The sequence below is a fragment of the Mus caroli genome, unplaced genomic scaffold (genome assembly GCF_978045245.1).
Source record: "Mus caroli unplaced genomic scaffold, Mus_caroli_1 scaffold_7, whole genome shotgun sequence".
In the NCBI taxonomy this organism is placed as follows: Eukaryota; Metazoa; Chordata; class Mammalia; order Rodentia; family Muridae; genus Mus; species Mus caroli.
Window position 1 is genome coordinate 26,098,553 of NW_028227262.1, and position 23,757 is coordinate 26,122,309.

A 23,757-nucleotide genomic window follows, 5' to 3' on the forward strand; every position below is an offset into this window, starting at 1 on the left:
TCCCCAACCAATGACTGACCTGACTTGAGATCCATCCCATGGACAAGAACCAATCCCTGACACTATTAATGATACCCTGCTATGCTTGCAGAAAGGAGCCTTGCATAACCATCCTGTGAAAGGCTCCACCCAGCAGCCAATGAAAACAGATGCAGAGACCCAAAGCCAAACATTAGATAGAGCTTAGGCCGTCTTGTGGAAGAGTTGAGAGAAGGGTTTGGAGGGACTCTACAAGAAGACCAACAGAGTCAACTAAGCTGGACCCTTGGGGGCTCCCAGAGACTGAACACCAACCAAAGAGCATATAAGGGTTGGACCTAGACCCCCTGCACATATATAGCAGATGTGCAGCTTGGTATTTATGCAAGTCTCCCAACAACTGAGACTTACCCTGGGTCTGTTACCTGCCTGTGGTTCCCTTAACTGGGTTGTCTTGTCTGGCCTCAGTGGGAGAGGATGTATCAAGTCGTGCAGTGACTTGAAGTGCCAGGGTGGGTTAGTACCCAGGGGGGACCTCCCCCTTCTTAGAGATGAAGGGGAGGGGCAGTTGGGGGAGGGGCCATCAGAGGAAGGACTGGGAGGAGGTGGGGGGCTGGAATTGGGATGTAAAGTGAATAAATTAATGGAAAAATCCTAAAGAAACTCATAGTTTTTGCATACTAATTAAAAAATAAACAATAACAGAGCTCCTTATACGAAGGTGCTTGCCACTAAACCTGACTACCTGAATTTAATCTCCAGGACCCATGTGGTAGGAAAGAAGTGACTCTTGCAAATTGTCCTCTGACCTCCATACCCATATTATAAGACCTGTGTACTCAGGCACTCACACACGTATAAATGTAATTTTTAAAAAAAGATTTCTTTATTATATGTAAGTACACTGTAGCTGTCTTCAGACACACCAGAAGAGGGCATCCGATCTCATTACAGATGGTTGTGATCCACCATATGGTTGCTGGGATTTGAACTCAGGACGCCCAGAAGAACAGTCAGTGTGCTTAACTGCTGATCCATCTCTCCAGCCCAATGTAATTTTTTTTAAAGGAAAATTAGGGGAGCCAGATGTAGTGGCACATGCTTTTAATCTTAGCACTCGGGAGGCAGAGGCAGGCAAGTCTGAGTTTGAGGATAGCCTGGTCTACATAGAGAATTCCTGGCCACCCACATCTTTCTATATGAGAGAGACCATGTCTCAAAAATAATCAGGGGGCTGCAGAGATGACTCAGAGGCCCAGAGCACTTTCTGCTCTTGCAGAGGTCTAGTTCATGGCAGCAACTAGCTGTGAGTGGAGTGCAAGATCTTGACACCCTCCTCTTGCCTTCTTGGTCACCAGACATACATGTGGTGCTCATACATACAAAGTATCATATAAATCTCTTTTTTAAAAAAAAAAAAGGTCCAGGCAGTGATGGTGCACACTTTTAATTCTAGCACTTGGGAGGCAAAGGCAAGTGGATCTCTGAGTTCAAGGCCAGCCTGGTCTACAGATGGAGTTCTGGGACAGCTAAGGCTACATAAAGAAACCCTATTTAGAAAAAAAAAAGGAAGGACTAGAGAGATGGCTCAGCATTTAAGAGCACCATAAATGTGATTCTTGGGAGAAGGAGCTATTTTATGCCCTCTTTGCTCCCAAGTAACTGTAGTGCATATTTCTTTAAAAAAAAAAAAAAAGTTTTGTATATATAAGTACATTGTCACTGTCTTCAACACACTACAAGGCATCAGATCTCATTACAGATGGTTGTGAGCCACCATGTGGTTGCTGGGAATTGAACTCAGGACCTCTGGAAGAACAACCAGTGCTCTAACCACTGAGCAATCTCTCCAGCCCTAGCTCCAGTCTTCATGATAAAGGATCAATTAAAAAAAAAATAACAAAGGCCAGGTGTGGTGGTGCATGCCTTTGATACAAGCACTCAAGAGGCAAAGGCAGGTGCATCTCCGTTAGATGCCAGCCTGGCCTACAAAGCGAGTTCCAGGACAGCCGGGGTTTGTTACAGAGAAACTGCACCTCGAAAAACCATTAATAATGCTAAGTAGAATGTCTCAAATGACAAAGCACCATAAGATGAGTCATAGATGGACCTTGAGAAGTCTCAAAAAGGAGTTAGACATGAGATAAGCAAGAAAGCCATGGCTGTATCTTGGAAGTCGTGTCCCTGATAACCACAGTGCCCCTCTGTGGTCAATTCTCGAATTGCAGATGGACTGTTCCTGCCATATCAAGAACTAAGATACCAGAGCACTTTCAAACACGTGTGTAACATCCTCCAAGACCTCAGCCTCATACTGCTGTTTACAGTGAAGTCTTGACTCCCCCTGCCTTGTGGCTTTTCTTAGGGGACTGTGAGGGAGGTACACCCCATAGCCTTAGCCTGTGAGCATGCCACTTACCTCATAGTCATAGAAAGTTTTAAAATTTATTTATTCATCTACTTTGCATCCCTACCACAGTTTCCCACCTCTCTACTCCTTCCAGGCCTTCCTCCATAAAAGAAGCCATGGTGCAGTACCCACCATGATGCCTGCAGTACCCACCATGATGCCGCCAGTTCTCCAGTCTCTTCCGAGGTTCTTAGTGGTAGCCCACCCCCATCTCTCATCGGAGTGCCTGCTTGCTTTGCTAGGTGAACTTCTGATTGAATGGTATATGTCTCTTAACTCAATTCTTTCAAGAAGGCAAGAACTAAGGCTGTATGATAGCTTATCAGGGAAAGGCACCTTCTGCCCTGCCTGATGACCCAGGCTGTGGTAAGCGGAGAAAACCAACTCTCACAGAATGTCTTCTGACTTCCACACATGCCTCCTCATAAATGTATTAATAAATAAGAATCAAGAGCCAGTCAGTGGTGGCACATGCCTTTAATCCCAGCATAAGGGAGGTAGAGGCGGGCGGATCTCTGAGTTTAAGGCCAGCCTGGTCTAAGGATACACAGAGAGATGCTATCTCAAAAAAAAAAAAAAAAAAAAAAGCCAATGACCTTGTAACAAATATTCTAACACCTATTTTTTGAATTGTATGATTTCTGTTGAATGAATAGACATGTGAAACAGAATCAGAGTGACATAGTGTAGACCTATGTTGTTTCAATAAATATTGCCAGTTTTCCAAACATTTGGGGGGGTCCCATTTATCCATTTACATACCCATTAACAATGTCTGAACTATATGTGGTGGTTCTGAGTTTGAGGCCAGCACTTGAGACTGAGACAGGAGGATTGCTACTAGTTGAAGGCTAGTCTGTGGCACAGAGTAAGACCCTGTCCAAAAAAAAGCCGAAACCAGAGCTGGAGACATGGCTCAGCTGTTCAAAGCACTTGGTGCTCTTCCAGAACAAGAGGGAGAGAAGGAAGGAAAGGCAGGGAGGGAGGGAGGGAGGGAGGGAGGGAGGGAGGGAGGGAGGGAGGGAGGGAGGGAGGGAGGGGGGAGAGAGAGAGAGAGAGAGAGAGAGAGAGAGAGAGAGAGAGAGAAATCTTTTTTATTTTTTAATAAAATGGCAAAACCAAAGCCAAGTGTGGTGGGCCATACTTGTTACCTGGTATTCAGGATTGCTACAGCTCTAAAGGGAAAGGCTTCTCCTTTAAGTGTTACAGCTCTGCTCCAAGGCTTCTCCTACAGAAGTTATTACAGTTCTGCTCCTGTGCTGGGGGAAGGTCTCCCAAAAAAAGTGTTACATCTCTGCTCTAACAGAGGAAGTTTTCCCCAGCAAAAACTGTTATACTCTGCTCTGAAAGGTATCCTGGCGATTGGGAACCAAGGACTACCACAAAGTTACACTGCACAACAAACTTCACATAAGAGATATATTGGAAGCCGGGCAGTGGTGGCGCATACCTTTAATCCCGGCACTTGGGAGGCAGAGGCAGGAGGATTTCTGAGTTTGAGGCCAGTCTGGTCTACAGAGTGAGTTCCAGGACAGCCAGGGCTACACAGAGAAACCCTATCTCGAAACCTCCCTGCCCACCCTCACCCCCCACCCCCCAAAAAAGAGATGTATTGGGAGGGGATAATCTCGGAGGGTGGCTGCCTCTGCTCAGGAGTGAAGTTACAGGGAAGTCAGCAGAAAGCAAGGTTTCTATAGGGATTATGGGGGTGGGCGGGGCTTTCTAGTGGGGAGACCGGTGGGATTTCAATTCCTGATCTTGGACTTGGTGAGGTTTCCTGTTCAGAGATTGGTGGACTTCTTTTTCTTGGCCCTGATTTGGGCTTGGGGTCAAATCAGGGTCAGGGTGGGTTTTTTTTCCCCCTTTGGCTCTTTTACCCTACAGGATGATCAGGAATTTAAGGACAGGCTCAACTACTAGTTTGGGGCCATCCTGAGCTATATAAAGACCTTATCTTAAAAAAAAAAAAATCCAGAATAATGTATGACTGTCCTATTCTCTGATTATATTACATTCTTTCCTTTTCCCTCCCTTCTCCCTTGTCTCAGCCTTCCGGTGCATGCCTACTGGCATACAGAGCTTTACTTTGAAGTTCCCTAGCGATTTACTCACGTGCATAACTTTGCACACGCGTGTTCGTTCACTGCAATACCCTTTTTGAGAGGTGCAGTTCTGATCTTTATGAAAACCCTGCCAGCCCCAGCTCCTCCACACTCCTCAAAAGTCACGTTATCTTGCTGACTTGAGGCAACAGTTACTGCAAGCCTGGCCTTCCGCCTCCCAAACCTAGCCTTGTTGTCTGCTTGACAAGACACCAGCGGGGTAGCAGACCTTTATGATACCAAAGCGCCAAACCCGCACCGGAGTCCTTTTGGAGACGAAGGGGACCACATGGGCTGTGAAGGGGCTCACCAGCTCCTTCCACAGAACCCTCTGTGCGCCCTCCTGGGGGCGTAGAGGCGCGAGGGGGTTCCGTATCTCTTAAAGCAGCAATGTCAACCCCCTCTTAAGGGAGGCGCAGAGGATGGCGGGGCCCAGGACGTGAAGCCTCAGGGCGCTGACACGTTCGGGGACCCCAGACTGCACCTGGTCGGTTGGTGGCCAGGTGAGGAGCAGGACGCAGGCGACAGGCCGCCCTGGAGGGGACCCTTGCTTTCGCGGTAAGTGGAGCGTGCAGGGTGGACGGAGCGAGCAAGCGAGCGCCGGGCACGTTTTCCTCCGTCAACGGACCCTTCCGAACGGAAAGCGGGTTGGCGACGGCGCGGGGCTAACGGCTGCGACGGTGGCGGTGGCGGCGGTGCTGTCACTCCGGCGCGGCGCCCGGAGCAGAGCCGGGCTGCGAAGCGGGCGGTTGGGCGGAGCTCGGCACCGGGCAGCTGCGGGGATGGTGGGTGAGAGGCGGGAAGCCGAGGTGGGTGGAGGGTGGTTCGGAATCGCCCCGTTGGTGTTCACTGAGCATCCTAACAGGAACCCAGGGCCCTCGGCCAAGCACATGGCCAAAAGACCCGCCCTCCCGGACCTCACATCCTAGACAAATGAGTAGATGATAGCCGGGGAAGTCTTTGTAAGTGAGGATGGAAACTATCGACTCGGTCACGCCAGGAAGGAGCTACGCCACTGAGCTACATCCCCTCCCTTGTTACTTTTTAAGACAGGGGCTCTCTCCGGCCTTGAACTACCCCGGGTAACCCAGACTGGACTGGAACTGTAGATCCTCTTGCATAAGCCTCCAGAGCACCTAAAATTACAGGCCTGTACATCTTCTCAAGGGAAATGTAACGGGTGAAGGACTCAGGACAGAACTGTGTGTTCTGCCAAGTTGCGGGGTAGAGAAAGCGGTTTGTCTGAGAGGAACTACTGAGAGTGAGCCCGGAGTCAGTCCAAACAGAGGGAACTGGACCGCGGAGAGGAAGGAACTGTGTTAGCCATGAAAGATGTCTGCTAGGGTCTTAAGCCAGAGGGATATTTTTTTTTCTTCATCATCTTCTTCTTAGCAAATTTGTGGGTAATTCAGTAAGTGACTTAACTCCCTAAGTGTTTGAGAAAGGATGAAAGGCTACTGGGCAAAATGGTCTTAGTTTCTCACGGTTTAATACATAAGCATGAAGAGCTATTCTGTGAGTTAATCACTTTAGGTTTTTTTGTTTTTTGTTTTTTGTTTTTTTCACAACTACTGGGGATTGACCACATGCTAGGTTAGTGTTCCCCTGCTCAGCTATATTACCCCACCCCCACCCCACGTGTGTGTGTGTGTGTGTGTATGTATGTGTGTGGGGGAGTCTCCCTGTAATTTGTAGGATTTGGTTCCTTTCTTCACTGTTGGGTTCCAGAGATCGAATTCAGGTTGTTAGGCTTAGCAGCAAGTAACCTCGCCCGCTGAACTATCTTGCCAGTGCCAGAACCTCACTTTTTTTTTTTAAGATTTATTTATTTATTATATGTAAGTACACTGTAGCTGTCTTCAGACACCAGAAGAGGGAATCAGGTCTTGTTATAGATGGTTGTGAGCCACCGTGTGGCTGCTGGGATTTGAACTCAGGACCTCCGGAAGAGCAGTCAGTGCTCTTAACCACTGAGCCATCTCTCCAGCCCCAGAACCTCACTTTTAAAGAAAAACATATTTATTTGAAGTGAAAGGGCCCCGTGGAGCTGTTCTGTGTTTATTTTCTTTTTCCAAAATAAGAGTGACACAGAAGGTAAGAGGGAGTTCTCAGGAGAAAGAGATGAGGAAGGGATCAAAAGACGAGAAAAGGCAAAGAGATCTTTGTCACAGACTGGCAGCCTATGCCCTCAGTCCCAGGACCTGGGAAGCTGAAGCCAGACAGGTTGTTTAACTAGCCATGCACACTGGTTCAGCAAAGGAAGGAAGAAGACGAGGTATGGAGAGAGTAAGATGGTGTGGCCAAAGTATCCAACCAAGGTAGTATATATTTTTTAAGATTTTTTTTAATTTTTAAAAAGATTTATTTATTATATGTAAGTACACTGTAGCTGTCTTCAGACACTCCAGAAGAGGGCATCAGATCTCATTACAGATGTTTGTGAGCCACCATGTGGATGCTGAGATTTGAACTCAGGACCTTCAAAAGAGCAGTCAGTGCTCTTACCCGCTGAGCCATCTCTCCAGACTATTATTTATTTATTTATTTATTTATTTATTTATTTATTTATTTAATGCATAGAAGTGCACCACCATTACTCTCTTCAGATGCACCAGAGAGCATTACGGATGGTTGTGAGCCACCATGTGGTTGCTGGGACTTGAACTCAGGACCTCTGGAAGAGCAGTTGGTCCCCTTAACCACTGAGCCATCTCTCCAGCCCCCCAAGCTAGTATTTTTACTTACTTCGTCTCAGCTGGCCTTCAAGGCAACCTGTCCATGTCAGAAGAAGGAGGGTGGAGAAAGCAGACATGGTGATGTTGAAGCCCCCTAAGCAGAACCATGATGTCTGACTGTTGCCACTCACTGAAATGGTCTGAACGAGGGTGAGAGTGAAAAGAGGCAGATGCTTTCCAATGTTCTGTTTTGTCATTTTAGATACAGAGTCTCACTGTGTAGTCCTGGCTGTCCTGAAATTCTCTATGTAGACCTGGCTGAGCTCGAACTCACCCTTCTCAGTGGCGGGATTAAAGGAGTGTGACACTGGCTATTTCAGATACTTTAAACCTGTTGTTGTTCATAGTTAAATTTATTTGCAATTGTTGAAAACTGGAAGCAACACAAATGTTCATCAACAAAAAGTGAATGGAGGGGGCTGGAGAGATGGCTCAGCGGTTAAGAGCACTGACTTCTTCCAGAGGTCCTGAGTTCAAATCCCAACATGGTGGCTCACAACCATCCTTAACGAGATCTGACTCCCTCTTCTGGAGTGTCTGAAGACAGCTACAGTGTACTTACATATAACAAATAAATAAATCTTAAAAAAAGTGAATGGATAAATAACATATTACAGCCATGTGGTAGAATACTATAGGATTATTCTATACTGTAGAAGCATCTATGCAAGAAAAGAGGCTATTGAAGCAGAGCTGGGTTTGTTTGATTTTTAAAAGATTTCAGTATAACTTTTAAGCAGTAGGGTTAAAAGAAAAAAAAAGATGCACTTAAGAGTGAGTATGGGCTTCTCAAGGGAGAGATGCCAACCACAGACTATTGGTCGTATCAAAGCATAGCCAAATCTCTTAAGTATTCTGAGGTCTTCAGTTGTAACTCTTCAAATACTGTAATTCTTACATGACAAATAAGCTGTATTAAATTACAGAATTTGTGATGGTAGAGAGATGACTCAGTGGTTGGAGCACTGGCTGCTCTTGCAGAGGACCTAGGTTCAGTTCCCAGCACCCCATGGTGGCTCACAACCATCCATGGTAATTCCGGTTCTGGATCTGACACTTTTGTACTTTCTTGTGACCTCCCTGGGCACTGAGCATGTATACCGTAAACATGCATACACAAAGGCAAGACTCTCATCTACATAAAAAGTAACATAAACCATAAAAAAGAAGAAAATGGCAGAATTGGTGCCAGCAAGGTCACCTAACTCACTTCCTGTCCATTTTGCAGATGGAGAAACTGCCAGTTGGTGACATGTAATGACTCAAAATCTAGAGGTTTTGTTTTGTCTTTTTTAGCATATTTAACCATCTTTTTCTTTCCTTCACCCAATACCCTTCACTTGTTAGCCTCTCCACCACCTCTGGTGATTGAACAAGGATCCCAGAATTTTTTTTTTTTTAAGATTTATTTATTTTATGTATGAGTACACTGTAGCTGTCTTCAGACACACCAGAAGAGGGCGCCAGATCCCATTACAGATGGTTGTGAGCCACCATGTAGTTGCTGGGAATTGAACCTCTGGAAGAACAAGCAGTGTTCTTACCCACTGAGCCATCTCTCCAGCCCGAGTTATTCTAATGTATCATTAGAATGTATGAAAACTCACCTCCGGTGTCACAGTGCCCATTTGTCCAGGAGATAACTCACAGGCTCTTCTTTCAGGAAACTTAACTAGATAGAATGAATAACTAAATAACTAATGACCAATTGCAATTTACAGGAAGCTGTGCCTTGAAGAGAAATTTGAAGAAGGATCAAGTCTTGCTACAATAGAGAGATGGAGAGCAGCAAACATAATGTGAGTATTAAGATTAATGTCAGACTGGTATCAAACTGTTGTGCTACTGTTGGTTGATAATCTCCATATTTACCACCTTCCTGAACTTTTTTTCTGTCTTGATAATTAAAAACATATAAATGATGACAGGAGAGACCATTACTGCTTCAGCCAACAGACTTAATATGTTCCCACATTTTTTATTTTTGAGGTTTTGGGGGTCAAGGTCTCTCTATGTAGCCATGGCTAGCCTAGAACTTCCCTATATAGACCAGGCTGGCCTCCACCTGTGGTCCAGCCTATATAGACCACAGCTGCCTCTGCCTCTCAAATGCTGGGATTAACGGTGTATGCCAGCATCTCCAGCCTTTGTTTCTTTGTTTCTTTGTTTCTTTCTTTCTTTCTTTCTTTTCTATCTATCTATCTATCTATCTATCTATCTATCTATCTATCTATCTATCTATCTAAGGCAGAGTCTTGGGTGTCCAAGATATGCCCCAAAGTTGCTATACAGTCAAGATTGACCTTGAACTTCTTCTTGTCCTCCAGCCTCCACATCCAGGCCTAGGCCACTAGGCCTGCTTGTTTGTAGGAAGGAGTGCTAGCAGGTGAACACAGGGCTTCTTAGTACTGGGCAGTCACCCCACCATTACATTTGCCATTCACGGTGTTTGTACTTTTAAAAATTACATTATTGTGTGTGTTCGTGTGTGTACACACCCATGTTTGGGTACCAAGGTGCCTGGGTAGAGGCTGGAGGAGGAGTCATCTGGCGTAGTGGCAGGTCCCTCTACCTTCTGAGCCACTTTACTGGCCCACTTCGTAGTTTCAGTGTGTGTTATTCAAAGTAACAAGAATGATAAAATACTCAAGCTCAGCACTGTAACAGCATCTGTAACACTGTGTTTATGAGGAAATCTTGAACAGAACCATGGTGCCATAGATATGAAAAGCAGTGGAGAATCTATGAATTATGAATGTGTACAACCACCACCATTCTTTCAGGAGCCTCTCTGGTGTGCCACTTAGGCATGTTACTTGCAAAGCACTGTGATAAAATGTCCACGGAAGGTAATACGTGAGGCTCAGTCTTTTGGAATGGGTTAGGGGAGGGCAGACACCCTCTGATGGTTGGTGCATGGGACCTAAAGGCAGGGAACACATGGTTATTTCTGGAAAGGACTTTGCATAAAGCTGTTCTCTGGGAATTTGCTGGTATGCTTGTTTGTTTGTTTGTTTGTTTGTTTGTTTGTTTGGACAGGGCTTTCTCCTTAGCCCTGGCTGTTCTGGAGTTCACTCTGTAAACCAGGCTGGCCTCAAACTCACAGAGATCCCCATGCCTCTGCCTCCCGAGTGCTGGCATTGAAGCCTTGTGGCACTCTACTGAGCATTTTTTTCCTGGTATCTTATTTTGACTCACATCCAAGAGCCTCAGATTTTTTTTTTTCCTGAACACTTTAATGGTTGGCCTTAGAGAAACATTGTCTCCTTTGGCGTGCTTTTCAAACTGAGAAAATCAGTCAGCCATTCTTTTTGTATCATTGCTAGCATATACTATTTGTAATATATATATTTCCATATGTGTACGTACTGTTCTTAAATCGTTTGGTAATATTCCCTCCTCCCCTTATCCTTTCTCTTTCTCTGTCCCTCCAAGTCTCCCTTTTATTTTTATATCATTTTTGATATCATATTTCGGTTCTTCACAGATTTGCATGTTGTCCTTGCATAGGGGCCAATCTCAGTCAAATAAGTACACAAACTACAGAAGTGAGATAAGTGATCTTTTTTCCTACTATGCCTCTATTAAATATATTGTATGACTTTTCTTAGGTAGACATGGACACCTATTTATTCACCCCAGGTAGGGTACTGATGACAGACCAAAGAATTGATTCAATCTGATCTAACTGTAATTTAACCAGAATATGGATAGGGAATGACTTATCTGCCCACGGGTGACTCAAAGGCAGCAGCTTCGTCATCAAAAGAAGCTCATGGGGATGGGTGAGATTCATCGTTGGAGTTCCCTCCACAACTTGCAGGCAGCTCCCTCACTCAGCTCCCCACCCTCCACCCTCACCCCAACCCCTACCAGCAGTTGCTTAACCTACCTCAGGGAGCTTCCTTGGCCTCCTATTGGCAAGCTTGCAGCCCCCTCTCTCCTTCCAGAAAGGAATGCCTCAAGCTGGAAGAAACAGCTGTGCTGCACAGAGCCAGGGGAATTTACCCTACAGCGTGTGCTCCTGGATGATCAGACAGTGCTCACAGGATTTGAAAGGCAAAAACTAAATCTAGTCACAGAAACTGAGAAGCCAAGGGCTGGAGGAAAAAAATCACTGCCTGGAATTTATGATACAAACAGTACATCAATTCCCCTGGCGAGAGAAACCGGGTTTGTTTGTGCCAGTGAAATCCAGAAGAGCTGGCAGGGCACCTGGTGATGATTAAGTCTGGGTTCTACAACAAGTTGGCGTTGGTGCCAGGGGGAGGAGTGCTTTGTTCACTGGTCAGGCAGTGCCTCAGAAAAGAGTGGGTGTTCAATGACCACTAGCTGTACTAGGGCAGACAGGCCAGGAAGGCAGTGCCATGAACTTTCCGTATGAGATCCCTTTTTAACGTGTTTGTTTTCTTCACCAACCAAAAGCATGGCTGCTCTGGACCCTGCCCACCCCAACTCCCCACCCAGCTCTCCCTACTGCAGATCCTGGGCATGGCTCAACCTCACCCTGTTTATTGAATAGCTGAGCCTTACTATTTGAAACAAGGGGTTACTCTGTTTTCCATTTCAAAAATTGTAGGTTACCATGGGTAACAAGCAAGTCCAAGGCTAGCTTATGCTACCTGTTCTCAGAAAGATAAAGAAACCATATGCTACCCTTTCTTATTTGTAGGCTTCTTGGCTATACCACCCTTATTGTATAAGGGTATCATACATCGTTTATGTTTGTTTATGACAGGATATTATATAGCTCAGGTTGGCCTCAAATTTCTATCTTCCTGCCTCAGTCCACAATGTTGAGATGACTAGTATGTGCCACCATGTCCTCCCAATTCTTGGGGGGGTTTTGGTTTTTGTTTTTTTCAGCTTCTTCTTTTTCTGAGATTTATTTATTTATTTCATGTATGACTATCTTCAGACACACCAGAGGAGGACACCGGCTCCCCATTACAGATGTTTGTGAGCCACCATGTGGTTGCTGGAAATTGAACTCAGGACCTCTGGAAGAGCAGTCAGTGCTCTTAACCACTGAGCCATCTCTCCAGCCCCTAATTCTTGTTTTATTCGAAAGGAAGTACATATCTATTAAGTTTATAGTAATATAGACATAAACAAAAAAAGTCCTCTAAAATTTGGTAAAAAATAAGTTTTATTGGTGATATTGCTAGTAATTAAAAACAGGTTTAGTAACAGGCATCTTTATCAGATGAGCTGTAGTGAGTATTTAGGAGTTTTGGTGTCTTTGAAAAACACAGAAATAGGGGCTGGAGAGATGGCCCAGAGGTTAAGAGTACGACTCTTCCAAAGGTCCTGAGTTCAAATCCCAGTGAACACCTGGTGGCTCACAACCATCTGTAATCAGATCTGGTGCCCTCTTCTGGTACACCAGTATACATGCAGGGAGAATACTGTATTTGTAAATAAATACATTTAAAAAAAAAAAAAAGAAAGAAAGAAAAGAAGGGAGGGATGAAGGGAGGGAGGGAGGGAGGGAGGGAGGGAGGGAGGGAGGAAGAAGGAAGGAAGGAAGGAAGGAGGGAAGGAGGGAAGGAGGGAAGGAGGGAAGGAAGGAAGGAAGGAAGGAAGGAAGGAAGGAAGGAAGGAAGGAAGGTAAGAAGAGAAATATGAGTATGTTTTCATTTTGATCCCAGGTATGGGACATGGGGCTGCTTCAGGTTGTTCACAGTAGCTGAATGTGATTTGCCCAGTCCTCTAGCAGGGGTGTGATTTTGCCAGAGGCAAACACTTTCTGCAATTATGTGACATTTGGAATTCTCGGGACTTTTCAGAAGGTATATAGATGCTAGGACCCAAAGACAGTGGGGAGCTGGTTGTTGAGTTGGTTGTTAGGGTGGGTTATTGACTGGTGGTTGCTGTTTGTTGTTGTTGTTGGTTGAGGTTTGCTACATAGTAGTGCACAAAGAGGAAACAATAAAAAAAATTAGATATCCTGACAGCGAAGATCAAATTTGCCCCAAGAAACTCAACAGTCCTAATCAGCAGGAAATAATCTAATAATAAAGTCACCCCCTTTCCTTTCTCTCCTTTTTTCTCTCCTATCTATTGTTAAGGGTTGAAAGGGTGGAGAAGGGTGAAAGAAAGAAGAACCCACAGAGTAGCTAATGCTGGTGACACGGTTATCTCACTTGCCCTGCTTTTACTTTTTTTTTTTTCAAGTTGATGTAGCCATTTTATTTTTTTTTTAATTTTTAATATTTTTATTACATATTTTCCTCAATTACATTTCCAATGCTATCCCAAAAGTCCCCCACTTCCCTACCCACGCATTCCCATTCTTTTGGCCCTGGCATCCCCCTATATTGGGGCATATAAAGTTTGCAAGTCCAATGGGCCTCTCTTCCCAGTGATGGCCGACTAGGCCATCTTTCGATACATATGCAGCTAGAGACAAGAGCTCCGGGGTACTGGTTAGTTCATCATGTTGTTCCAACTATAGGGTTGCTGCTTTTACTTTTGACAAGACCATTTTAACAATGCCCAATACTAGTTGAATCATGTCCAATATCATCCTAGCATAAAGGGCAAAACCTCAAGAGTTTAAAATGAATCAAGAGAAAAGGGAGGAAAACAACCTGAAATCCACCAATTGGATTTTGGTTCATAAAGAAAATTTTTAAAGATTTTATTTATTTATTTATTATATGTAAGTACAATGTAGCAGTCTTCAGATCTCATTACAGGTGGTTGTGAGCCACCATGTGGTTGCTGGGATTTGAACTCAGGACCTCCAGAAGAGCAGTCTTAACTGCTGAGCCCTCTCACCAGCTCCCTGTTTTTTAAAGATTTTACTTATTTATTATATGTAATCATAAAGAAATATTAATTTAGAAAAATTAAAAATAAAAAGTTCAAATATTCTTGCTCTCAATCCTCTATAATTCCTTATAATATAATATGTCGGTCAACAACATGGAGGTACAGTCACTCAGAAACGTCACTTGAATAAATCATGTATGAATCAGACCCACTATTTGGTTTTGGGTTAATTTTCACTCATATTTTGTGAATTTAATTGTGTGCATAGGCGCCTGTGCCATGGCACATTAGTGGAGGCCTGAGGACAGCTGTGGAAATCTGTTCTCTCCTTCTACCCCGGGCTCCCAGGGATGGAGCTCAGCTGGCACGCAGCACAGCAAGCAAGTGCTTTAACCCAACGAGCCATCTCATGGGCCTGCTCTTCCCTTATTGCTTTATTTTGTTTGAAGATAAGGTTTCATGCATCTCACACTGGCCTCAAACTCTACATATAGCTGAGATGACTTTGAACTTCCAATCCTTCTGCCTCTACCTCTCCCCAGTGCTGGAATCACATCTGTAATTGTATGGTGTGGTAGCTGCATCTCAGTGGAGCTATGGCTTATCTAAGATTCATTTTATGTAGGTGTATGTGTACATGTCCATATATGTCGTGTGTATACAGGTCCCCTCAGAGTCCAGAAGAGATCTCTGGATGCCCTGGAGAATCCATTTCTGCTCACATTCTTCCTGAAGAGGTTTTTTTCCCCAACCGGACACAGTATCAGAATGAGCAAACTCCGCCCCCTCCTTTCATCCCATTTTCTATATTGTTATCTTGACTTCATTTCCTTCTTAGGCATTCTCATGTCCTGCACATATGAGACCCTGTGTCAGACCCAAAGTCTAAGGAGGACTAGGATTGGCTCAGTAGTAAATGCTTGCTTGGCATAAGTGAGGCCCTGGGCTAAAGAAACAGACACCAGCAAGGAGGTGACTGTGCTGAACGGAGGAGGAGAGCTGTGGGAAATGGGAGGACCCTGAGCCAGATAACAGAGGGCCTGCAGCCCTCCAAGATGATAACATAGAAAACTAAAGTTTGACCCAAATATAGCTGTCTCTTGTGAGACTATGCTAGGGCCTAGCAAACACAGGAGTGGATGCTCACAGTCAGCTACTGGATGTATCACAGGGCTCCCAATGGAGAAGCTAGAGAAAGTACCCAAGGAGCTAAAGGGATCTGCAACCCTATAGTTGGAACAACATGATGAACTAACCAGTACCCCGGAGCTCTTGTCTCTAGCTGCATATGTATCGAAAGATGGCCTAGTCGGCCATCACTGGAAAGAGAGGCCCATTGGACTTGCAAACTTTATATGCCCCAATATAGGGGAATGCCAGGGCCAAAAGAATGGGAATGGGTGGGTAGGGAAGTGGGGGGCGCTATGGGGGACTTTTGGGATAGCATTGGAAATGTAATTGAGGAAAATATGTAATAAAAAATATTAAAAATTAAAAAAAATATAAAAATAAAAAAAATGGACAAGCTGGAGATAATCATACTAAGTGAATTGAGCCAGGCTCCTAAAGACAAATAAACATTTTTCTCTCAAAAAAAAAAAAAAAAAAGAAAACTAAAGTTTCGATCTAATATGATAGTCTGTGGAAGAGTGTTGACAATGGAAGAAATGAGGTCACATGCATGTTTCTAAGGGGTCACTCTGGCTGTTGTCTGGAGACTAGACACCATGTGAAGGCAAACAAGGAGACAGAGAAGAGTTCTACTCTAGGAACCATGGGTTAGCGTGAAAGTGACTTGTGCCAGAGTGACTGGACTAGCGGAAGTGGTAAGATCCCACAGGAACGGGTGTGGTGGCGCACGCCTTTAATCCCAGCACTCGGGAGGCAGAGGCAGGTGGATTTCTGAGTTCGACGCCAGCCTGGTCTACAAAGTGAGCTCCAGGACAGCCAGGGCTATACAGAGAAACCCTGTCTCGAAAAACAAAAAACAAAAACAAACAAACAAACAAAAGCTACACATTTCTAGTTCTGGGGCTGGCGAGATGGCTCAGTGATTAAGAGCTCCGACTGCTCTTCCGAAGGTCCCGAGTTCAAATCCCAGCAACCACATGGTGGCTCACAGCCATCCGTGACGAAATCTGATGCCCTCTTCTGGAGTATCTGAGGACAGCTACAGTCTACTTACATATAATAAATAAATAAATCTTTAAAAAAAAAAAAAAAAAGATCCCACAGGAACGAGAGGCTAATGAACTGGCCAGAGGTGCAAAGGTTATCCAGAAGATAGACTGATTCCTCTATTGGGAGGGACCATCCCTAGTGGGAAAATTGGAGGAAGGTCCAGATAGAGTACAACAGGGCAGGATCCCAGAGCACTTTCCCATCTGACTCCTGATAGACACCCAGGCCCACGACCCAGGTGTAAGGCCCAAATCTGAGATCCAGTTTGACTCAGATTCAAAGCCTTGGACCTATTGAGAACTCCAGGCAGCTGGGACAGAAGAGAAAGGTTTGAGTACTGAGCTTTGAGGACATGCCAGTATTTAGCAATGCTGAGAAACCACAATAAGACAATGTGGAAACCCAGGGTGAACCCGGACACAGCGCCTGTGATCTCAGTACCCAGGAGGCAGAGGCAGAAGGATCACCATGCATTTGAAGCCAGCCTGGGGTGCAGAGTAAGTTTCAGGTTATCTTGGGCTACTGTGACACCTTGTCCCCACACCCCAAAATAAAATCCAAGCAGAGAAATTAAAAGGCCTTCCTGGCTTCCTGGTAGGCTAAAGGTGTGTGTGGAGCTAAGGAAGGTTGGGGAGATGTAGCTTAAAAACTAATCAGAGCCGGGCGTGGTGGCACTGGCCTTCCTTCATCCCAGCCCTCAGGAGGCAGAGATGGGCAGATCTCTTTGAGTTCAAGGACAGCTTGGTCTACAGAGCGATGTCCAGGACAGCCAGGGAAGGCTACACAGAGAAACCCTGTCTCAAACAAACAAACAAACAAACAAACAACAATAAACAAACAAATCAGAGAGCGGGGCGTGTAACCCAAGTGATAGTCCTATCTTTGATTTCCAGCACCACAGAAACCAAGGGTGGTAGTGAGTGGCCAAACCTACTCCATCTTGGAACAAGCCTCCATTGTAAAGGAAAAAAAAAAAAAAGCCTGAGATCTTGGCCCTTAGCTAAGCCCAAGCTGCACCCACGTACCAGGAAGGACCCCGAAGCTTGTCCTTGGCCGGAGTTACTCCCTAGCTACTTCCTAGCAGCAGTTAATCAAAGATTAGTCCAATTGTTTCAGATGTGCTTTCTGACGGGTTTGCGATTGTAGAGATGGTCTTGCTTCAGAGCACCCACCTGTCGGCTTACAATAGTCGTGCAGTGAGATGAGTGCCAAGGTATGGCCCTACCTCATTTACTTCCGTTTTCTGTAAAACCTTGTCTCGGTGAGAGTTCGGGGCTGCCTCACCAAAAACCATCCTGTGGGCCAGTGGTGAGTAAGTCCAAACCTGAGTTGGTAATATAGAGACCCTAATGTGATTATATCAGAAACAGCACCTTGGTGGTCTTTGGGGTTCACAAACGCTCTGTGGAGCAACGGTAGCACACCAGTAATTGCAGCACTCAGAAAGGTGGAGGCAGAAAGATCCGAAGTTCAAGGTCATCCTTAGCTATACAGCAAATATGAGGCTAGCCTGGGCCACTTCAGACCCTGTCACAAAACAAAGCAAAACACAGCTAAGCAGAGAAATGTGTTGTGAGTGACCATGATTGGGTCTGTTAAGGTGGAGTGTGTTGGTGACCCTGTCAAGGTGGAGTGTGTCGATGACCGTGACAGAGGCTGACTGAGGGAAATGAAGCCGTTCTTCAAAGCCTTGGTGGTGGAGCAATTGTCCAGCTCCTGGAAAGCTTAAGCTCCATTCCTGGCACTGAAAACTAATTAGACAAATAAAAAGGAACAGAGAGAGGGTCAGAGGAGGAGGAGAATTCTTGCTTTGATTCTCAGGAAGGAACTGTGTATTTTAGAGATTTTTTTGTTGTTGTTTTTGGTTTTGTTGTTGTTGTTGTTGTTGTTGTTCAAGACAGAGTTTCTCTGTGTAGCCCTGGCTGTCCTGGAACTCACTCTGTAGACCAGGCTGGCCTCAAACTCAGAAATCCACCTGCCTCTGCCTCCCGAGTGCTGGGATTAAAGGAGTGCGCCACCACGCCCGGCTTAGGGATTCTTTAATGCGTCATAACACTCAGCACCCCACTTGATCTCACAGGCTGTACAATCCCTGTCCAGCTCTCACTACCACACAAACGTCTGCTCTCCTAAGTTCCGTGGCTCTCAAATGAGACGGTCTAAAGAGGTCTTAGAATATGAGCTCATTAGAAAAGTAACTTTGGATTCCAGAAAGGAGTTACTTTCCAGACAGGATTGTTGGGTGAAAAAAAAGGAAGAGGTCCCGCTATCTAGAAAAGGCGTGGCTTAGCTGGAGTAGCTGACCCTGTATCTGTTTGACAAGAAACTGAGAGTGTACATAGAACAGGAGCCAGATTTATTACTGAAGATAGATAATTTCTTTTGCTTCTATTTTATTATTTTCTATAAAATAATAGGTTAGGTTAGCCAAAAAGGAAAAAGAGATCTTGGAGATTTAGCAGAGAGAAAAAAAGAATGGAAGATCGGGGGATGTATGCTAAGCCCTTGCTTAGCACGGATGAGTCTCTAGATTCAGTCCCCAGTGAAAGGAAGAAATTAAAGAATTCTGGTAGGTAAAAATAAAATAAAATCTTGTTGCAGGCAGAGAAAATACTGGTTTGAAGAAAGAGCTCTCCTATTCTGCCCACGACCAGTGCGTTGGTGTATCCGCCTCCAGGGTCTGTTGCTAGGATGCCAACCTATTTTGACAGTTGGCCACCAGGTGGCGGTGTAGATTCCTGCAGTTCCAAGTTCTCATTGCATTTTTAGCCCGGTATTCACTTAAGAGAGGTAAGGCAGGTGCCTTGTGAACTGTTTTTAATTAGGCCTAGAAGACAAAGCCCTGGGAAGCCGAGAAGCCATTTGAGACTATTTAGGGAACGGATGATAAAAGGAATGGAAGGAGAGATAGTGGCCTGGGAGCGGAGGAAGGAGGATTATGGGAAGGGTGTGGGCTTTAACATTAGAAAGCGGAGGTCTTTGGCCTCTGACACTTGTGTGTTGAGTTGGGGGCTTGAAGACAAGGAAACCAGAGGTGGTGGGTCACTGAAAATTAGGTTGACCTGATTGACTTCAACATAGACCTGATCAGAGGCAGGAAGGAGAAGGATCTCGGAGTGCAGGTGCTTCTGAGTTCAGGTGCCCATGACAAAATCACTAAGGGAGGACCTCTTGTATGGTTCCGCTGACTCGGTGGCTTGCAGATGAGGGCCAGCAAACGACTCAATAGGTGGTTCACCCTCCCAAGATTGTTAAACACTATATCTATCAGCCAGGGGTTAAGGCTGAGATCACACCACACATGCAGGATCTAGCCACTCCTTTGTCATTGCAAAGTATCTGAGAAAACTTAAGCAGGGAGGGATTTCTTCTCTCACAGTTCCAGGATTTCAGTCCATTATCACTTGGTTCCATTGTCTGGAGGCCAAGGCTCGATGAGGTGGCTAGCCGGAAGCCTAGGGTGGCGAAAGGCAGCTCCTCTCACGGTAGAGTGGTGTAGCGAGAAGACAGGTCCAGGGATTAGGTATCCTTCTAAGGAATGCCAGCGGCTGGGCCCCACCCCACGTGATCCATATCACTATCGAGCTATGAATCCACTGAGCTGTGGATTACTCAGGTCCCGCATGGTTCTTCCCAGAAGGCCTTTTAACTCTCAACCAAACCTTTTACCACGTGAGCCTTGGGGGGGGGGGGAGGAAGAGGGGGGAGGCACTTCATATCCAAACCGCAACAGATGCTTAAATAAATTGTTTGGATGCATTATGTGTGTTTGAAAAGAAGCTAAAAAGGAGGCCCCAAATGGAAAGAAAGTGAGAGACTTGCAGGTTGCAGTGCAGGTGGGGAGCACCTACTGGGCGTCACTGAAGTCAAAGGAGGAAGAGGTGATCTTCGAGATGGGAGACTTCTGCTCTCAGTTCTCTTAGTTTTCTAGAACTGCTACCACCACCACCATCACCCGCCACCACACACACGCACACATTTTAAACTTAGCATCTGTTTCCTTTATGTTTAAATGTATGGATGTTTTGACTGCGTGGGTGTCTCTGTACCACATCCATGCATGTTGCCCCCAAGGCCAGAAGGGGGTGCAGTGCCTTCATGCAAAGTAGGGAAAGGTGCTTCTCTGAGTAGTTGGGGGCGGGGCGGTCTAGGAAGCCCTCTTGTGCAAAGAAGCTTCAAGCCTAGGCTTAAAAACTACACAAGGCTCGAGCCTCCACTAACTTTCCAAACTAAACTGTTATACTTAAAGGCCATTGTAGAGGATTTAGAGATTTAAAACTCTGGAATAAGTCAGGCAGTGGTGGCGTACGCCTTTAATCCCGGCTCTTGAGAGGCAGAGCCAGGCGGGTTTCTGAGTTCCAGGACAGCTTGGTCTACAGAGTGAGTTCCAGGACTCACTCTGTTTTCAGAGTTTCCCTGTCTTGAAAACAACAACAACAACAAGATGGTACATTCCAGTTTACGGAGCTATAAACAAACACAAAGCTTTTGTTCCTGGGCAAGCCCATTAGCCAAATTAGACTTCTGAGAAAAGCCATTTTTATCTCAAATACACATGTTAACATATGTTTCCATGCTAACCATCTTACTTTTGTCTGTTTATATTGCGTATATGTATCTGTGTGTATATGTACAGACCCCAGGCACCTGTGGTGGTTAGAGGACGGCTTTATGGAATCTGGTCTCCACTCCCAACTTCATGTGAGTTCTGGGAATCAGATTCAGGCTGGCAGGCTTCCACAGCGAGAGCCTTTATCTCCTGACCCATCTCTCAGTCCTCAACCATCTTAAGTTTGACCCAGACAGGAACCTCTCTGCTCGGTGATATTCCTAAAGCTTTAGCATGCGTGAGAGTCGCTTGTAAGACTTGTTGCAGGTGTCTTGGCCTTACCCTGTCAAGAGTCTGATTCGCCACGTCTGGATTGCATTCTCACAGGTGGTGATGTCACCAGTGCTGGGAAGACAGAGTGAGTAGCAGTGACTAAAACAAGCACTGTCACTTTGCTACTGTGACAACACCGGTTGCCATAATGCCCTTCGTACAGTGGCTCAGAGATAAAACTCTCTTTTTCCCAAGTAAGCAAAGTAGTGAAAGGAAGTGAGACTGCAGTAAGCCAGGCATGGTCTCCTGCTCCTGCCTCTGGAGTGCAGGGGCTAAAGGCATGCACTACCACGCCCAGCTACCAGGCACTTTCTCAAGAAAACCTATATTCAGCTGGGTGTGGTGGCGCACGCCTTTAATCCCAGCACTTGGGAGGCAGAGACAGGCAGATTTCTGAGTTCGAGGCCAGCCTGGTCTACAAAGTGAGTTCCAGAACAGCCAGGGCTACACAGAGAAAGCCTGTCTTGAAAAAAAAAAAAAAAATGAAAAGAAAACCAGGGCTGGCGAGATGGCTCAGTGGGTAAGAGCACCCGACTGCTCTTCCGAAGGTCCAGAGTTCAAATCCCAGCAACCACATGGTGGCTCACAACCATCCTCTTCTGGAGTGTCTGAAGACAGCTACAGTGTACTTACATATAATAAATAAGTAAATCTAAAAAAAAAAAGCTGTTTAAAAAAAAAAAAGAAAGAAAAGAAAACCAATATTCGGGGGGAGGGTATAGGGAACTTTCCGGATAGCATTTGAAATGTAAATAAAGAAAATATCTAATAAAAAAATCTAAAAAAAGAAAGAAAGAAAACCAATTTTAAGGAAGAAAGCAATGGACTGGGCTGTAGACATGTACTTAAGAGCACGCGATGCTCCTCCAGAGGACCTGGGTCCAGTTCCCAGCACCCACTTCAGAGGTCTCACAAATGCCTATAATTTCAGCTCCCAGCGATCTCATACCTTCTTCTGGCCTCTGCAGGCACCTGCACTAAGATGCACACACGAGTGTGCAACACATACACATACACACACACACACACACACTTTAAAATAACATGAATTTTTAAACATTTTATTGTAATAAGAGCTAGAGATTAGGAGCACCTGTTGCTCTTCCAGAGGACCCAGGTTCAATTCCCAGCATCTTACAAACATCTTTAACTTCAGGGATCTGAAACCCTCTTCTGGCTTACAGGCACCAGGAATACATGTAGTGCACAGACATACACATAGGCAAAGCATTCATTCACATAAGATGAACAATAATAAGCTTGTGCCTTTAATCCCAGCACTTGGGAGGCAGAGGCAGGCAGATTTCTGAGTTCGAGGCCAGCCTGGTCTAAGAAGAAGAAGAAGAAGAAGAAGAAAGAAGAAGAAGAAGAAGAAGAAGAAGAAGAAGAAGAAGAAGAAGAAGAAGAAGAAGAAGAAGAAGAAGAAGAAGAAGGAAGAAGAAGAAGAAGGAAGAAGAAGAAGAAGAAGAAGAAGAAGAAGAAGAAGAAGAAGAAGAAGAAGAAGAAGAAGAAAGAAGAAGAAGAAGGAAGAAGAAGGAAGAAGAAGAAGAAAGAAAGAAAGAAAGAAAGAAAGAAAGAAAGAAAGAAAGAAAGAAAGAAAGAAAGAAAGAAAGCAAATAAAAACTGAAGTTGACATAAATATCTGCAGAAGAGCATAAAGATGGATTGCCTAGTGTCTGGGCTGAGAGTCAAAGGGGTTCTTCTCAAAGTGGCATGGTCTCCTTACTAGTCAAATGTTGCCCCATTGATTTCCCGAGCTAGATCCAAGGAGAAATGTCTTGAGGGAAGTCTGCTGTTAGGATATGCTATTTCCTGACCTCAGGTTTCCTGTACTTCTTGAGATTCAGAGCAGTAACAACTCCGTACTTTACACTGTGCAAAGCACTTTAACGTGTAGTGTTTGATCTCCCCATCAGTGCAATAGCTTCCATCACTTTATGGATGTCAGCATTAAGGACAGCTTGGCCAAGGTCATGCAGTTGGGAATAGAGCTTGCACTTCATACAGCAAATTCTTCTGACATTCAAAGCTGCCCATGTAGCCAGTTGCTGGAACTGGAGGGAACTATTGTGTAACTAAACCACAATCACTTATTGCTCTGTGAATATTACTAGTTCATTTCCTTCCCTGGCTACGTTCCATATGGTCCTACTGCTTTCCCCTCTGCTTGCCTATGCCCTGCCCCGGACACCCTGCTTTGAGTACACAGGCTTTCCAAATCTCTTTTAAGGTGTTATCTGTGGCTCCAACCTGGCTGAGATAAAGGTCAGCACGAGTGGAGAAGCGATATGGAACATCCAGCCAGCAGATATGCTGGAATGTTTTCCAAACATTTGTTCCTACAGGAAGGCCAGCAGCCCTCTGCCACGGTGTCTCCACGAGTAGGCAGCACATTTTAGAAACGTAGCAGTAGTTTTAAGAATGTGTGTGATATCTCTGTCTCCAGTGCTCTTTCTCTGTCTTGCTCTTTAATTCCACAGTGAACAGTGTCAAGAAAGTCCTTTATATAGTAGCTGATGGATAAATGTCTACGGACTAACTACCCCAATGGCAGGTTCTCTGTTTCTCCTACTCTTGTCATGGCTGTGTCTGTGCCTTTTGTTTTCCATCTCTCCTGAGGAAAATGAAATCATGTGAATTTCTCAAGAAAACTTACTTGAAAACAGATTTGCCTTTTGTTTTCTTTTTTGA

At 45.1% G+C, this 23,757-nt stretch overlaps 1 protein-coding gene across 3 annotated transcripts in view; it reads left to right on the top strand.

Annotated features, from left to right (window-relative positions):
- The first annotated feature begins 4,811 nt into the window (after nt 1–4,811).
- The window catches only part of Slc2a3 (solute carrier family 2 member 3), a 73,863-nt gene continuing 54,917 nt past the window's right edge, over nt 4,812–23,757 (top strand). Inside the window, exons 1-2 of one of the 3 annotated variants that reach the window (XM_085839963.1) lie at nt 4,812–5,049; nt 8,948–9,025. In XM_085839963.1, the coding sequence (XP_085696089.1) occupies nt 9,005–9,025 (21 nt within the window). In that variant the 5' untranslated portion in view covers nt 4,812–5,049; nt 8,948–9,004. Of the gene's footprint in view, nt 5,050–5,159; nt 5,277–8,947; nt 9,026–23,757 lie in introns of those variants that run through there. The other 2 variants (XM_085839964.1, XM_085839962.1) reach the window with 2 other exon arrangements.